At 42.4% G+C, this 17,753-nt stretch overlaps 1 protein-coding gene across 1 annotated transcript in view; it reads left to right on the top strand.

Annotated features, from left to right (window-relative positions):
- MTCL1 (microtubule crosslinking factor 1) overlaps nt 1–17,753 on the top strand; it is a 155,371-nt gene that overhangs the window by 16,462 nt on the left and 121,156 nt on the right. The window contains 2 exon segments of the mRNA XM_053247105.1: nt 3,280–3,504; nt 5,257–5,415. Of these exon segments, the coding sequence (XP_053103080.1) occupies nt 3,280–3,504; nt 5,257–5,415 (384 nt within the window).

Here is a 17,753-nt window from a genome sequence, read left to right as displayed (position 1 = left end):
GTTGTGGTGAGAAATGGACAGTGGCAGCTCTGTGTTTGTACAAGTTAGTCTCAAGGCCAGTCACAGAGCTCAACTCACATTCAAAATTTTTGATTGGTTGTTGCTGTGAGATGAGCTCTGTGACTGGCCTTGAGACTAACTTGACTGGCCTTGAGACTAACTTGTGCTTTCACTCACTGCTCTGGTCTGCTCTGTATTCTGCATTGCAAGGTACTCAGTCAAAATGTGGCTGGAGGTGTTGCTGTAGTTCAGTGTATGACTATGCTTGCTGCTGCTAAGAGTGCTGCTGTGCTGTGGCAATACTGAAGTAAGGAGTCAGAATTGTGTGTGAGAGCAACTTGTGCCAATGATGTTACTGCAGCACAGACACTGTGGCTGGCTGTGGATTTTGCGTCGTTGGGATGTGTATTCTGTGTCAGGAGGTACAGATTCCCTTCTACTGTGTGCTTATGCAGTGTTTTTTCCCAAGACTGTCCACCGCACCCTCCTCTGCAGTTACCTCCATGGACAGCAGTCTCTGCATGGAGTCAGAGTGGGTTTGTGAGGGTTGAAGAGTGGGGCACGGCTGCCGCCAGGCATGCACAGTGCAGTTCATTTGGCTTTCATCCTTCAGAACCAAATAATCACGTAGGTGGCTCAGTCTTGGGTAACGCAAAATTGTGCACTCTGCTTGCAAAATTTGATTGCGAGATGGTGTACTCTGCTTGTTCCGGTCATAGGGAACAATGGGGAATTCAAAATACCCCAGGAATAGCTCCTAGGGACTCCAAAGTGAGTCAGGTGGTAGGGCATGATGGGTGATATCTACCACCCAACCCACAAAAGAAATGGGAAGTGGGTGATTTTAAACAAATTGTTAACCTCTCCCCCATAGGATCCTATTGGGGTTTGGGGGAAAGGTTAAAAATGGATAGATATCAACCATCATGCCCTACCACCTAACCCACTTTGCTGTCCCTAGGAGCTACCCATGGGGAACAATGGGGAACTTGAAACACCCCATTGTTTCCTATGGCTGAAACACTTGAAAGACACAAAACGGACTTGAAACTTTTCGAGTGTTTCAGCAAAATGTTTCAAGGATTTTGCATTTCGTTTTGAGTTTTGAGTTCTAAACAAAATACAAAATCCATTCTGTGCACTTCCCTATTGTAGCACAGTCTGCTCTTGCTGTTCTTTTATTTTATTTTATTTTAGCCTTTTCTAAAAGGCTAAACTAGTAAAATTCATAACTGAAGGTATATCAGCTTTGTTGGAAATCTTTATGGAAGAACCCTTCTTATGGATGATTTCTGTTGCTGGTTTCCCCCACTTAAACATAGTGCTGTGTTAATAATAGAATAGTTACAATCCCTGGAGTCACCATGCAGCAAGTTAATGGCCTACACACTGAGCCTGAAGACCTACATGTAGACATTTTAGTTTGAGTAGTTCAGATATATATAGATGATAATAACAGGAATAACAGAATTTATAGAGAATACTATTCTGTTCTAGAAGTTGTTTACTGCATTGTAAGCCTTAGCATCTGACCTCCTAGAAAGCATGGATAGTATTGTTTTGAATTGGGAAAACTGGAAGGTACAACTTGTTTTTGTTTCTGATGACAAACTAACTTTGTTGCATGCAACTTAAATTTAATGTCATGGTAATAGGAAGTTTTAATTCTAGATTAACTCACCTCTCCCCTTTATTTAATTTTATTTATTTATTTGATTTCTATACCACCCTTCCAAAAATGGCTCAGGGCAGTTTACAAAAAGAAATAATAAATCAATAAGATGGATCCCTGTCCTCAAAGGGCTCACAATCTAAAAAGAAACATAAGATAGACACCAGCAACAGTCATTGGAGGTACTGTGCTGGGGTGGATAGGGCCAGTTACTCTCCCCCTGCTAAATAAAGAGAATCACCACATTAAAAGGTGCCTCCTTGCCATGTTAGCAGGGGTTAACAAATACCTTTGACAAATACCTTTTTGTTTGGTAGCAATTATGTTACAAGATTTGCTTCCAAACTGCACACATATTTGCATTGGTTCCCTTTGTTTCCTCCTCATTTGATTCCCTACTTTTAAGTAAATCCTCATCTCTGTTTCTTTTATCAAATTGTCTGTCAGTGTGAGTGTGTGCCAATATCCTTTGGGAAGCATGCTGGCTAGTGGGCTGGAGGAACCACGTTCTAATTTAGAACCCTAGAATTATTCTCCCTCACCCAGTCTGCTAGTTTGAAAAGGAATCTGGACTTCACATTTTCTTCTTCCACAAATATTGGTTACAGGTGGGGAAAGTGGGGATACAGTTGGAAGCACCACTGAAATATTGTTCTAGTTGCATGGGTGATGTACACATTGTGGCCCTTGTTTTACAGCCAGTTTACTGTCCTATTTTTAAAAATCATTAATATTTTCTTGCAGTTTCCCTCTTTGAATTTACTACTTCTGAGATGGGAAATACTAGGTTCATTGATTAGTGCAAGTAGGAGAACCTTGATTTTACTCAGGCTCTTTGAATAGATGCTTTCCCAACAGAACATGAGTTCTCTCTGGTTGGATCTGTTCTGAATAGGCTTCAGGTCCTGGGGACTGGAAAAGTTGAGAGCTCTTTTAAACAACTTCTCGCATCAATTATTACTGTCTTAGTGGAGTGTAGCATGAACGTTACAGTAATCAGTTTTCTCCAAAAATTGAAGAGCCCCCTAAAGGTATTGGGTGGACTCTGCTTTACCTGAAGATACCAACCAGTTCCTCAGAAAGTAAATCCAGTATCTTTCTATGGAATACTTTCTCGGAAGCTTCACACTTTATTTTCATAGGAAGGCAAAGCTGCTGATCTCATTTGTTGTTCACTGCTGCTTCAGGACTGCTCAGAATCTTCCCTCTTTCAGATCTTCTGATCTCAGTCTCCTCACAAGCTCTTCTTTCCCAGAATCTAGTCCTCTCCCTCTGAGCTCCTCACAATCTCCTCAATGGCCAAATTAGTTTACTATTAAGGGTTTCCGTGAGTAGTCAGTAGGGGGCTGCACTCACTTGATGAGGTTACAGTTATATATTGAGCATATATATAACAGAAAGGGGTAATATTGCTGTTGCCATAATTTCTGAATTTACATCTGGTATCGGCTTGTTGACCTCGGTTGCAAGGTCATTTCAACGAGTCTCTTCCTATGGAGGTTGTATGGCAACAGTGCATGGCAGATTACTCCCAAAATGTCTTGATGTGTATTTGTGGGAGGCAGGATCAGCCTTCTGACACTTGATCATGTTTTGGATTTTGGCAGGATGAGCTGGATGAACTCCGAGCTGAAATGGAAGAGATGCGTGACAGCTACTTGGAAGAAGATGTTTACCAGTTGCAGGAACTTCGGCGAGAGCTGGATCGTGCAAACAAGAACTGCCGCATTTTGCAGTATCGTCTCAGGAAAGCTGAACAGAAAAGCTTGAAAGTTGCACAGACGGGTCAAGTGGATGGGGAGCTCGTCAGAAGCTTAGAGCAAGATCTAAAGGTGGGTGGAGTATTGATGCATAATGGCATCTGAATCAGCAAAAGAGCCCTGTGTGTGCTCACAAAGTTCCATTTGCTATAGTGAAAGGAAGAGTCCCATGTGTATGCAGGCTCTGTATTGTCCCCAATAGAGTGTTAGAGAACTAACTCTCTAGGCCTGTGAAATTTCACGGGTGTGTATGCACAGAAGATTGGAGGAATAAGAGTTCTCATTCTAGGAGTCTGATACAGGCAGACTTTAGGTTAGTGGAAGCCTGTTGTTGGTCATAGAAACCAGCACCTCTGCTTAGTGAAGCCAGAGCAGGTCTTGTCCTGGAGAGCTGGTCTGCTTTATCTCTTGGTTTCCTGCAGCAGGGGTCCTGGGACTGAGCCATTTCAGAATGCAGGTGGGAGAACTGCATTTTATGCAAGAGTGCATATTTGAATACAGGAGAGCCTTGGTATTTGCGAAGGTTCAGTTTTCCGCAGTTACTGCAGATACAGAAACCACAAATACGGAGTCATTGAGGCAATTGCCCCCCAAAGGGGGAAAAAGGTTTAAAGGGGCAAAATAAAGTGCCCTACTGTGCTCTGCTGGCCTCCAGTGATTTAGTAATGCCCCTGCAGAAGTCAGAAACTCTTCATTTTAAAGCATTTCCCCACAATTTTTTGTGTGGGGTTTCAAGTAAATGAGCCGCAAATGGCTCTGTTTCACAAAATAGTGGGCAGAAATGACCTCCATGGTCATTTTCCAGCTGCCTCTGATCCATGGATACATGGAATTAACCACTATGGGCCATTCTTCCCACTTCATATGAAGAGGTCAGAGGTTGAATCACCTGAGCAGAAATGCGAAACTGCGGATGCTAGATCTGCATATAGTGAGGTCTACCTCATATGTCACCTTAAGTGGCGCAGCAGGGAAATGCTTGACCAGTAGGTTGCTGGTTTGAATCCCCGCTGGTACTATATAGGGCAGCAGCAATCTAGGAAGATGCTGAAAGGCATAATCTCATACTGTGTGGGAGGAGGCAACGGTAAACCCTTCCTGTATTCTACCAAAGAAAACCACAAGGATCTGTGGGCACCAGGAGTCAAAATTGACTTGACACATTTTACCTTACCTCGTATATAGTGTTGCAGACTAGAACCCTTCTGCCTGAGGTACTAGCTTTTGACTTGCTGGACGTTTTTGCTGTGAAGTAACATTCAAATATTTCTTCTTATATGCATTCTGAGTGGCACAATTCCAGGAGGTCTCTTCCATGTGCCCTTTCCAGCACTGAATTCTCTCTCACTGTCTTCTTAGAAAACAAGGATACATTTAAAGATCTGGTATGCAAATTTGGATCATATTTCCCATTGTGTAAAGTGAAAATTTTATCATTCCACATTGTGTTGAATGTACATTGAATGATGGGCAGGCATGCAGCTGATTAAAAGGAGAGGAGAGCTGGTCTTGTGGTAGCAAGCATGACCATGACTAAGCATGGTCTGCCCACCCTGGTTGCATATGAATGAGAGACTAGAAGTGTGAACACTGTAAGATATTCCCCTCAGGGGATGAAGCCGCTCTGGGAAGAGAAGAAGGTTCCAAGTTCCCTCCCTGGCTTCTCCAAGATAGGGCTGAGAGAGATTCCTGCCTGCAACCTTGGAGAAGCCGCTGCCAGTCTGTGAAGACAATACTGAGCTAGACAGACCAATGGTCTGACTCAGTATATGGCAGCTTCCTATGTTCCTATGATTATGCATGTGTTTGTACTATTTTGAATAGGTAGCCAAAGATGTATCTGTCAGGCTGCACCATGAATTGGAGAATGTGGAAGAGAAACGTGTTAAAGCAGAAGATGAGAATGAAGTCCTTCGTCAACAAATCATTGAAGTGGAAATATCTAAGCAGGCACTGCAGAATGAGCTGGATAGATTGAAAGAGGTAAGTGGTAACTTAAGATAGATAGCCAAACAACTAGGGAGAGCCTTACAGGTAAAAGAAATCTGGAATATGCTTAAACAACTTATTAATATGCCTATTCCCATTCCAACTGCGGAAATGAGAGAAACTGAACATCACTATCCAAAACCATGTGTTTTTCTTTGTATGGTATCATTCATAATCTAGAAACTCACTGTTTCTAACTTGGGGGGCCATCTGATGTATTCAGGGGCGTAGCTATAATTGAGCGAAAGTATTATGGTGCTAGAAGCCTCCTATCATGGGTGAAATCTCACATCTCCTGATAGTCAAATAAATAATTGGGTGCTGTTTGTGATGTTGTGTGTAATTTTTCCTTACTAGATCAAATACATATTTCTATAACGTAGGCTTTTGTGACATTAGAAAGTTCTACATCTTATCCAGTTTTTCTATGGTAAAGTAAAGTGTGCCATCGAGTTGGTGTCGACTCCTGGCGCCCACAGAGCTCTGTGGTTGTCTTTGCTAGAATACAGGAGGGGTTTACCATTGCCATCTCCCATGCAGTATGAGATGATGCCTTCCAGCATCTTCCTATACCTCTGCTGCCCGATATAGGTGTTTCCCATAGTCTAGGAAACATACCAGTGGGGATTTGAACTGGCAGCCTCCGGCTTGCTAGACAAGTCATTTTCTATGGTAGAACTGAATAAAGTCTGGAGGATTGAATATAGAGACGTTAGTTGAGCCTAGTTGATTCCTCACTGAAATCTGTGGGGATGCTTCCAAGCATAAGAGAAACTAGCTTTATGTACAAATAATTTTGAAAAATAAAAATATGTTTGCACATCTGGACATGGAATATCTTCCCTCATTAGATGCCTACATACTTCACAATTTTTTTGAAAATGCCATGAGGGAAGACAGTTGTACAACTTGAAAGAAGATGAAAACCAATTCCATGTTTTGGTTGCATATTTTTTGTATATTGCAGCACAGGGATTCCCTACTTTGTGTCCCTGCAATGTTGTTGAACTGCAACTCCTGTCATATCCTGCCACTATCACCTTAGGGAGCTAATTTATTCTGATCTTTTGAACTTATTGTAAGATGACTGGCATACAAGTTTGATCTATTTTGTGACTTTGGCAAAAACATCCTTAGTTCCTATATGTATTTAGAAATACATATTTCTAAATGGGTCCCCCCCCCCCAAAAAAAATTCTGTGGAGATTTTAATAGCCCTAAGAATATGATGGTCCTTCAGTTACACATTTGGTAAATATATTGCTTTGAGATATAGATCTGCCACATGCCACACAAATATATATTGTGCAAAATGTTGCCATAAAATGCAATATGCTGTTATCCAGTTTGGATTTTTAAGCTGTTCTTGGTTGAGTAGTTTATAACTTCAGCTTTTTGCCAACTGATTACTTTTCTATCCCAATAAATCTATTAGCAGCCCAACTGTGGACAACCTGCAAGGTAGAAAAGCAAGTGACAGAAAACACAAGAATGTTCTCACTTTCGTAAGAAGAAAACCTTTAGAATGGCGGTGGGGGCAGGGAAAATAAGTGATACAGCAACATGAGTCAGCAAAGCACCTGTAAAAACAATTAATTATCGGGGAACAATAGGGCCCAAACAATACGTAAAAGTGGTGTGTCGTCCCCCCGCCGCCCCCCCGTTGTTAGACTATACTGATATTTTAATCTGGTTTCCACGTAGTTGAGAAAGATGAAGCAGTGCAACAACAGTAAAAACTATCAGCAACAGATAAAAGCCCTACCAATATTTTAAAAGTGAAAACTGCTCAGAGCAGTTCTAGCTGCCAACAAGCCTGGACACCTAAAAGAGTTTCACAGTGAGGGCTTATCCACTGAGCAGGCCCTTTATCTGCTTAACCTATGAAGGTGGGGACATTTGAAGCTGGGCATCCAGGGATGATCTTATATGCCAGGCACGTACATATAGAATGAGGCGATCTTTCAGTTATCCTGACCCAGACCTTCTAGGGCTTTAAAGATCAAAGCCAGCACTTTGAATTGTGCCCAAAATGAAATTCTTTGTATATATGTATTAGAGTTGCAGCAATCTCCCATCAGCAACAAGGATGCTATATTTATTTTATTAGGGGTTTTTTTTCTTCCTTTCAACTCGCAAAAGGGGTTTTTTTGTGAGTCCAAGGTGGCTCACAAAACTCAAAATCCAAACAACATAACCACAATTTAAACTGAAAAGGTAAATGGTTCAAATGTTTAAAATATCATTAAGAAATGGATTAAAACAGAAACTTATCCCTCAGTGGCAGCAGGGAGGGATAAAACAAATGTCTAAAACAAGTGTTTTAACCAGATATCAAAACCAACTTGTGGCAGACTATAATCCTCGACTTCAACACAGAAAACCTGGCAAGCTTTTCATTCATTGGACAGATTTAGACAATTTGTTGATTTCCTACTTCACAGTGATGAACTCTTGACATGGTGAACTCTCAGTGAGCTGTGCAGTAGACTCTAGAATGACTAGGCTTATATGCATGAGCCTTTATCTTGTCCGACATATGGTGAAGGAAGATTCTATAGTGCTTAGAAACCTTTCAGGCAATCTACTTCTGCAGTGGCCCCATGTCATAATAACTGCAAAAATAGTTGAATACCGGAATAAAAAGATACTAAAATAGTATCCTTGAGTATCCTATCCTGATGGCTATAGGTGACCTCCACGCTCAGAGGGAGGATGCTTCTGAATACCAGTTGCAGGAGAGTAACAGCAGGAGAGAGGGCACACCTTCATCTCTTCTTAATCTCTTGCCTCTGGACTTCACAGAGGCATCTGGTGGGCCACTGTAGGGAAACAGGATGCTGGACTTGATAGGCCCTGGGCCTGATCCAGAAAGGCCGTTCTCAGGGGCAGATTAACCCTTTTGCTGCCAGTAGGCAAGCGAGGAATTTGCCCCCCCCACCACCACCCAGCCTCAAAGCCAATCCCAACTCTCTGGCAGCAATTAATATATCAGTCATCATCACTGATTCACAGACATGGCGACTGGTGACACATGCTTTGCTGCTGCCTGTCCTCAGCCACTGCTCTCCTCTGCTCTCAGCCTCTGAGAAGTCTTGGCTGCGCTTTGCCAGCCCCACTCCTGGCCGCTGCCACACCGCGTGCAGGCAACAATACATCCATGCATTCTGCTTGCTGGACCTGTTGGAGCAGCAGCAGCTGCCTGCGGCTGAGCTGTGGGTGGGCAGGCCGAGGGGCTAGGCTGAGGCATTTGGTCCCACATGCCCCAGCCAGGCCCCACCACCGCCCCACCACCGTGGCCGGAGCTCTTCCATCCAATGTCCTGCTTGGGCAGTGGCCCAGGCGCAGCTGTTTGTTTGCTTCACCATGCGGTCTGTCCCAGGCACCTCTCCTCCATGCTGGGGGTGTCCCCTCCCCCTCCTTGGCTCCTCTTCCTGCGCTGTCTGGGGCCAGCCGGGAGTTGATCTCCAGCGCCAGTTCTCTCAACATCAACAATCCCACACACCCTCTCTCCATCCTCCTTCACTTTCCATTCTTTCAACTCTCATCCCTCTGCTTTTTGTAAATGTACAAAAATACACTGCCCACGTGTCTGTCTTTCCCTCTCTTCCTTTTTCTCTCCGCAGCAGGGGCCACTTGCAATTTCACACCTAAAGAGCTGCTGCTGGGCAGAGAACCATGGAGACACATTTGGTCTGTCTAACCAGGGGCTGGCGATCTCTCTCTCCCTCTCCATTTTTAAGGACTATGCAGAAAAAGGATGGGAGAGGAAGACCTCTCGGTGTGTTGAAAACTGGAGAACAAATCGGATGAGAAACTTTTTTCTTTTTTTACAATAAAAGAAGTTGTCAATGGCTTCCAAAATAATTCCTCTTGGGATTGAACAATAGAAAAATTAAAAATAGACACGCACACTGCACTTGTTGCCATGATGCCCCCCTCAGGCTGCAGGCAGCGTAGAAGTTCCTTCTGAAGTTCGTGCCCAGCAGCATGCAGCAGCCCAAGTGAACGCAAAGCCCCCTGCTGGCTGCTGCCCAACATTGCATTGGGCTGCTAGCTGGTGCTGCCCCCCTGTCGCCGTGAGTTGCAAATCAAACAGGTTACACACAGACAATGAAATATTTTCTCAAAATGCCGCTGGGGGGGGGGTTGCTGCCATAGTCAGCTACCTCTACTGCCTCTCCCAGGGGCGTAGCTAGGGGAGAGGGGGACTGTATTTATCCCTCTCTCTGGTGGCCCCCCAGAGTAAGGGAGATAATGAAGAAAATAGGGATGGATGGAGCTGGGGCCCCCCGAGTTCTTTTAACCCTTTCGCTCAATTATAGCTACACTCCTGGCCTCTCCTTTAATCCTCCTATGGCTGTTCTTATGTTCGTAGTTGTGTGGAATTACAAGTCTCAGTTCCGTATTGGTAAAATCTGTACAATTCTCTTTGAGTTTTTGTGGAAATTAAGTGAGAGCTCTTTGCAAAGCATTTTCTACATCAACTATTCTACAGAAGTGATGATATAATACACTTTTGTAGAATAGTTAATGAACAGAATGCTTTACATGAACAAATATAGTTAATGTGTATATGCAGGAATGACAACACAACAATACATTGCCAAACTCTCTCATGATTGATTGCAAGGGGAGAGTAATAAGAGGGGATGGTCCTGATCCATATCTCAGTATTAACTAAGCTGTGTTTAAGAGGAACTTCTCAAAACTGGCTGGGTGCCACCGCCTTGTTTTACAGCCAGTTCCTGACCTTAGGGCACAGATAATCTGAAAATCAGATAAACTGCTTCTGGATAATCGGGAACTCACAGTAATTGAAAGATGCTATTTCCTTTAGGATTATTTCAGAGACGTAAAGTGGTTCAATAACCATGTTGGGTACACTGGGCTGAAAGTGAATATTTTCTAGTCTTAGAGGGATCAGAAGAGGATTTCTTTCAAAGAATGTTCAGGGGAAAATACCATCTTCAACTTTTACACACACACTTTCTATATATATAGTTGTCCCACTGAAAGACTCCACAGTTTCTTTGTCCCCAAAAGAGTCGTTTTATAAGGAGAAAGAAATGACATTATTTCATTCCTGTTTGCCATGACCCGTAATGATGAAGTTTGACTTCTGAATTCTGTAATAACACAAGAGAATGTGCTTCCTCATCAAGGTGATTATTTGGTCACTACTATCTAGCTACAATGATGGACAGGGCAGGGTCCATAGGAAATGTGGTTCTTCTCCCCTCTTCTCTGAGGAGGGGAAGGGTAGTGGAGGAGTTCTTTTTTTCATGTGTGCTGATGCAGATCTGGATCCCTCTTCTCAGACATTTTTTCACAAGAACATCTTGTTAAGGGACATTACACAGGTCTAAATAATTCCTCCTTTTAATACAGAGTGATTGATTGATTAAGCGCTGTCAAGTCGGTGTTGACTTTTAGCAACCACATACCGGTAGATAGATTCTCTTCAGAATGAATATAGAGTAGAACTAGCTTAATAAAAACCCATCTGTTTGGCCTGGTCTTTCAGGGTTTTTAACCAGTTTTAATTCTTTTAATGTTAACCTGGTTTTCAGGGTTTTAATTGTTTTGTTAGTTTAATTGTTTTTTAAGATGTTTTAAACTGGTATTTATATTTGTATCTCTGTTTTAATTGTTTTTAATGATTTCTGTTTTAATTGTAAACTGCCCTGAGCCATTTCGGAAGGGCGGTATAAAAATCAAATCAAATCAAATCAATAAATAAATAATATGTAGAAGATTAGGAACTTCCAGGAGGACCTGTACCAAGTAAGAGGAGGCTTGCTTGGTCCACTCCCATTAAAAGAAGGTCTGAGGTCTTCTTTGCTTGCATGCTTGCTGGTCCCCTTTGGCCTTGCCTGGAATCTTTTTACTGAGTCTGCCTTGGAAACATGCTTCTATAAGTTCTACCCTGGAACTTGCTCCATACTACTTTACCTTCAGTGCTATGTAGCAGCAACATCTCCTATACTTTCAGGCAACCTTGCTTCTGGTTGCACTTTCAAATTTCTGCTTAACTGAATGTTCTTTCATCAGTTCCTTCCATGGAAAGTATAGTTTGTCTCCATTTTTGGACCCAAAAGAAACATCTGGATTACATGGAATCAGTAAGGAGTGGGGAGGAAGAACTCCCTGTCTTCCATTTATTGAGCTCTTCACAAGGTCTTCACCAACAAGCTGATGTAAGACAGTAGAAGAATAATGTTGAGAGGTACAAGTGAATCTGCATTCCATATCCCTGAAAAAATACCATGGTGGTGGCTGAGTGACCTTTTTGCTATCTGACCAGAAGATTTTAGGAGAATGGAAACTGGTTAAACAGGATGCCAAGTAGAGGTTCTCTGATCCTAATTTAGATCCTTTGTTTATGCTTCATTTTGTCATGTCCACTTTTATTTACTTTAAATTAGAATAATAATGTGTGCCATCTCTCCACATTGAGCAGTGAGTAACATAGGGAGACCATAATGCTTAAGCAACTATGAAATAGCCTCTCCTTCACATGTCAGTGGCTAAAAGCAAATAAAAGTGAGGTTCCTTATTCTCCTCTGAGAAAAATAGTGGAAGTCATTGACAAATGTTTTAGAAGCTAGCCCAAAAATTTAGGAGCCAGACAGTGGACCCTTGATAAAATTACTGGACTTGGTGATAGACATTGTGGATGGGGAGGGTAAATGGGCTTCTCTTTATCCCCTTTACAGATTACATACTTTGAACAGAAACTGGATTTCCTTGGACGAATAAAGATTTTTTTAAAAAATAAATCTACCTCTGAATATCCTAGTCTAGGCACTGTGATCAGATTTTTAGGCACAATCGTTCCCTGATACCTTGGATGGTTATGTCTTGGTCCAAGAGATGTCAGTCACATTATTTTAACATGGAGAAAGGAAGAAGTTACTTTTGACACACCAAACAGTTTTAAAGATATTTAGTGTGTTAAAATATTCAACACCGAAATGTATCTTTAGTTTAGTCATGTTCCCTTACTGAAGTGTATACTTCTTTTGATATGGCCTTGGGGCAAAGCAATTGCTTTAAGTTAATTTTCCTTTCCGTTCTGTATGTAGTTAGTGATATTCGGGCAGGAGTCAGAAGAGGTTTTGCTCTGATAAGTTCAAAATGCTTTTATATTGAGTGCTTATAATTTCTTTTTTTAGAAACAAAGCAACTGTTTTTCATTGATCTAGCTATGTTTGAATTATTGTTCTGTGTTAACAGTTCTGAGCTGGAATGATTGATCTTAAGAACTTGCTTTGTTGAGAGCTGTGCCAGTATTGCAATAAGAATGCTATTGCGTGGTCTCAAGTGAGGAGATTATATGTTCCCTAGTCTTTTGTTTAGCTAATAGCTCTAGGATGTTTCTAAATGGCTCATAATAGTTGGCAATTACTACCAACCAGGACACATCACACTTGAGCATGTGTGGATGCCAGAAGCAGCTGGAAGTTGGAATGTAACTATTTTTTAAAAAAGATTTAGATTTTAGAAGGAGACATAATGTTGGGGTATTCCAAAGGGCCAGTGTTTGCTTTAGGGTACCAATAATACTAGGGGTGTGTGTGTAAACACACAAACACACATACACACACACTCTCTCTCTCTCTGTTACAAAAGCTACCACAAGCTTCCAGTGATCTCTCTTCCAAAGAAATTTTGTGCACAGCACTACCCTTAAAATTCTCACTGGTTGAGGAAGTGGGGAGTATTTAACAATATTAAAGAGAGGTTTCAAACAAAAGATTCATCATATAAAATAGGACTGTCCTGGCAGTTGAAAAATTACTGGAAAATTCAGTTTTGGAGGGAGTCCATAAGTGCTTATCGTGGAGATTCCACAGGGAACAATGTTGCTTTCCCTCCCTTCTAAACGTCAACCCTGGGTGGATATCTCCATTGTATAGCTTAGCCTCTCATCCATACCCTGGGATATTGGATTTGCCCCTAGCAGTTGCAAATTAAATCTGTCAGTGTTTGAGATGGAATATTTCGTACAATAATCCATTCTTTAAATCCTGCTAGCCAACTCCTACTTCACATTCCACAAAAGCACTGAAAATTAATTGAACTGCTTCTGTTTCCCCAATAAACCTGCTACATTTTTGCAGCTGCCTAGTGTGTGTGTTGGTGGATTCTTTGTCCAGCTTCGGAACTTTGAGCCAGCAAAGAGAAAAAGACAAACAGTGCAATGGCACAGTTCAAGCTGCTTTGGAAAGGGTAGCCCCGTTTGAAAGAGACAAAGCATGAGAAGGATTAGGAATGGGGTAGCAGCTGCACAATGATTTGACATGAATGTTATAAACAGTTTAGCAAGAAATGAATAAGATTGTGTAACCAGGAAGAAAGAAGGGTTTAAAAAAATGTTTTGGTGCAACAGCCGTATTGAGCAGCTGATGATTCTCCTTTTTATTTTATTTTATTTTATTTTATTTTATTTTATTTTGGCAGACGGGGGTTAAAATATAAGGGTCCGCAGGAGAGCAACGTGAAGTCATCACTCTCTCTAGTTAGAAATAATGTTGTAACTGCTTTTGTGTGTGTCCTGTGTATTATGAATTTAGAAATGGAAGACTATGAATATTTGCTGAAAGGTTTAATCTAAATTTAGCAGGCTACTTCTCTGCACTTCTCCCCACCAATACCACAGACTCTCCAATGGAACTGTGTTCATTTCCCCCTAAAGATGCCAACCATGCAGACACTCTTGAGGAAGCACAGGCTTCATCAGAAATGCCTCTCTGCATCCCTTTCCAGTTACAACACAAAGACTCTTTCTACACCTTGTGTGAGGCATTTTGTGATATCGTAGCAGCAGCTCAGCAGTGCTGCAAGCCAAAGGACAGCTGTACCATAGAACGAGCCGCTAACGGATCATTGAATGCAGATGGATGTTTCCTGTGTGAAACATGGTACCACCCTTGATGCTTATGTGAGCTCTCATTCTAAACAAATACAGGAGCCCTGTATTCTGGACCATGTGACTGAGCTATTGTCTTGGCTCATGCATTTTTCAAAGTGCATCTACAATATTTTAACCATACATTTGGTCCATGGGATGAGGAAAATATAAGAGACAATCTGTCTAAGTGGGAACAGACAGTTTCCTGAGATATATATTATCTTACCAAGGCTCCCAGATTGTGCATTGTTTGAACAGGCATACAAAGAAGTGTTTCACTAGTCGGTTACAGCACTGGCATGAAAATGTGACAGAGCATGGACACACAGTGAGTTTCAATATTTTAAGTCATTTGCCTTTCATAGAAAATTATCAATCAATATTTCTGAATTAATTTTAGATATTTATTTATTTATTTATTAAAACATTTCTATACCACCCAAAACTTACGTCTCTGAGTGGTTTACAACAGAATAAAAACAACGTAAAACATTCATTAAGACAAAAATTGGGGGTGGGGGACACACACACAATACAACAATTTAAAAATTTTAAAATAATATTTTAAAACAGCATTAAAACCATTAAAACAACATTAATTAAAAGCCTGGGAGAAGAAATGTGTTTTTAAAGACTTTAAAGCTGTCAGAGATGGGGAGGCTCTTATTTTACTAGGGAGCGCATTCCAAAGCCTCGGGGCAGCAGTGGAGAAGGCCCGTCCCTGAGTGGCCACTAGACAAGCCAGTGGCAGCTGCAGACGGACCTCTCCAGCAGATCTCAGTGGGTGGTGGGGTTTAAGCCAAAGAAGGCGTTCCCTTAAATACCCAGGGCCCAAACTCTTTAGGGCTTTATAGGTTATAATCAGCACCTTATATTTTGCCCGGAAACATATCGGCAGCCAGTGTAACTCCTTCAATACAGGAGTTATATGGTCTCTCTGAGATGACCCAGAGACCAGCCTGGCTGCCGCATTTTGGACCAGCTGTAGTTTCCGGACTACGTACAAGGGCAGCCCCACATAGAGCGTATTACAGTAATCCAGTCTGGAGGTTACCAGCAGATGTACCACTGTTTTGAGGTCATTCATCTCAAGAAACGGACGCAGCTGGCATATCAGCCAAAGCTGATAGAAGGCACTTCTGACCACTGCCTCAACCTGGGACACCAGGGAGAGGCTCGGACCCAGAAGCACCCCTAGACTGCATACCTGTTACTTCTGGGGAAGTGTGACCCCATCCAGAACAGGCAGATCAAAATCATCTCTTGAGTTCCGCCCCTGGACAATGAGTACCTCCGTCTTAGCCGGATTCAGTCTCAGTTTATTATCCCTCATCCAGCCCATCACCGACTCCAGGCAGGCATTTAGGGAGGTATTTTTTTAAATATTTATTTGATTTGATTTGATTTGATTTGATTTGTATACCGCCCTTCCAAAATGGCTCAGGGCGGTTTACAATTAAAACAAACCACTAAAACAGTAAAGAGCTAAAATAAATTAAAAAAAACAATATAACAATTAACAATTTAAAAACATTTTAAAACAACAATTAAACAATTACAGTGATTAAAAACCCCAAAATCGGGTTTTGAATTTTAAAATAAACCAGAGATTAAAACCCCCACAATTTAGGAAGCTGAGAAAGCTTGTGTGAAAAGAAGGGTTTTCAGGTGTCTTTTGAAAATTGCCAAAGATGGGGAGGATCGTATCTCAGCAGGGAGCACATTCCACAATCTCGGGGCAGTGACCGAGAAGGCCCATCTCTATGTAGCCACCAAACGAGTTGGCGGTAACTGGAGACGGACCTCCTCAGATGACCTCAATGGGCGGTGGGGCTCATAACGAAGAAGGCGCTCTTTTAGGTACCCAGCGCCTAAGCTGTATAGGGCTTTGTAAGTTATAACTAGCACTTTGTATTTTGTCCGGGAACCTATTGGCAGCCAGTGTAACTCCAGCAGTAAAGGAGTAACATGGTATCTCCGAGATGACCCAGAGACCAACCTGGCTGCCACATTCTGAACCAACTGAAGTTTCCGGACTACGTACAAAGGCAGCCTCACGTAAAGCGCATTACAAAAGTCAAGTCTTGAGCTTACCAGCAGATGTACCACAGTTTTGAGGTCATTGATCTCGAGAAACGGACACAGCTGGCGTATCAGCCGGAGCTGATAAAAAGCACCCCTGGCCACCGCCTCAACCTGAGAAACCAGGGAGAGGTTTGAATCCAGAATTACCAGACTGTGTACCTGTTCCTTTTGGGGACATGTAACCCCATCTAGAACAGGGAGATCAAAATCGTCTCTATAGAGTTCTGACCCCGCACAATAAGTATCTCCGTCTTATCTGGATTTGGCTTCAGTTTATTCTCCTTCATCCAGCCCATTACTGCTTCCAGACAGGCATTTAGGGAGGATATTCCAGCTCCTGAAGAAGTTGACATGGAGAAGTGGATCTGGGTATCATCAGCATACTGGTAACACCCAGCTCCAAATCCCCTGATGATCTCTCCCAGTGGTTTCATGTAGATGTTAAAAAGCATTGGATAAAGTATGGAGCCTTGAGGGACACCATACTTAAGCTCATATTTTGAAGAGCAACAGTCTCCAATCAACACCATCTTGAATCTGTCTGAGAGGTAGGAGTGGAACCACCGTAAAACAGTGCCTCCCACCCCTGAACACCCTCAGACGTTCCAGAAGGATACTATGGTCAATAGTATATTGAAATCTGCCGAGAGATCCAAAAGGACCAATAGAGTCACACTTCCTCTGTCAATTCCCAATTGGAGATCATCCATCAAGCCGACCAAGGCAGTCTCCACCCCACAGCCTGCCCAAAAACCAGTTTGAAATGGGTCTAGATAATCAGTTTCCTCCAAGACCGCCTGGAGCTGAGAGGCCACCACCCTCTCAATTACCTTGCCCAGCCATGGGAGGTTGGAAACAGGCCTATAATTGCTCAACTCTGAGGGATCTAATGCAGGCTTCTTTAGAAGAGGTCTAATGATTGCCTCCTTGAGACAAGGAGGCATCCTGCCCTCCCTCAGAGAAGCATTTATGATATCCAACAGACTGTTTACAACAACCTCCCTGCTAGATCGAACAAGCCATGTTGGACAAGGGTCAAGAGAACAATTGGTAGGTTGTTATGCCCTCTCCTGATGATGCTGACATGGAGAAATAGATTTGGGTGTCATCAGCATACTGGTAGCACCCTGCACCAAATCTCCTGATGATCTCTCCCAGCGGTTTCATGTAGATATTAAACAACATTGTAGACAGTATGGAGCCCTGGGGAACACCATGCAAAAGTTCAGATTTTGAAGAACAGCAGTCTCCAAGGGACATCATCTGGAACCTGCCTGAGAGGTAGGAGCGGAACCACTGCAAAGCAGTGCCTCCAACTCCCAACCCCCTC

The sequence above is a fragment of the Hemicordylus capensis genome, chromosome 4 (assembly GCF_027244095.1).
Source record: "Hemicordylus capensis ecotype Gifberg chromosome 4, rHemCap1.1.pri, whole genome shotgun sequence".
Taxonomy (NCBI): Eukaryota; Metazoa; Chordata; class Lepidosauria; order Squamata; family Cordylidae; genus Hemicordylus; species Hemicordylus capensis.
This window is presented reverse-complemented; position numbering and strand designations above follow the sequence as displayed.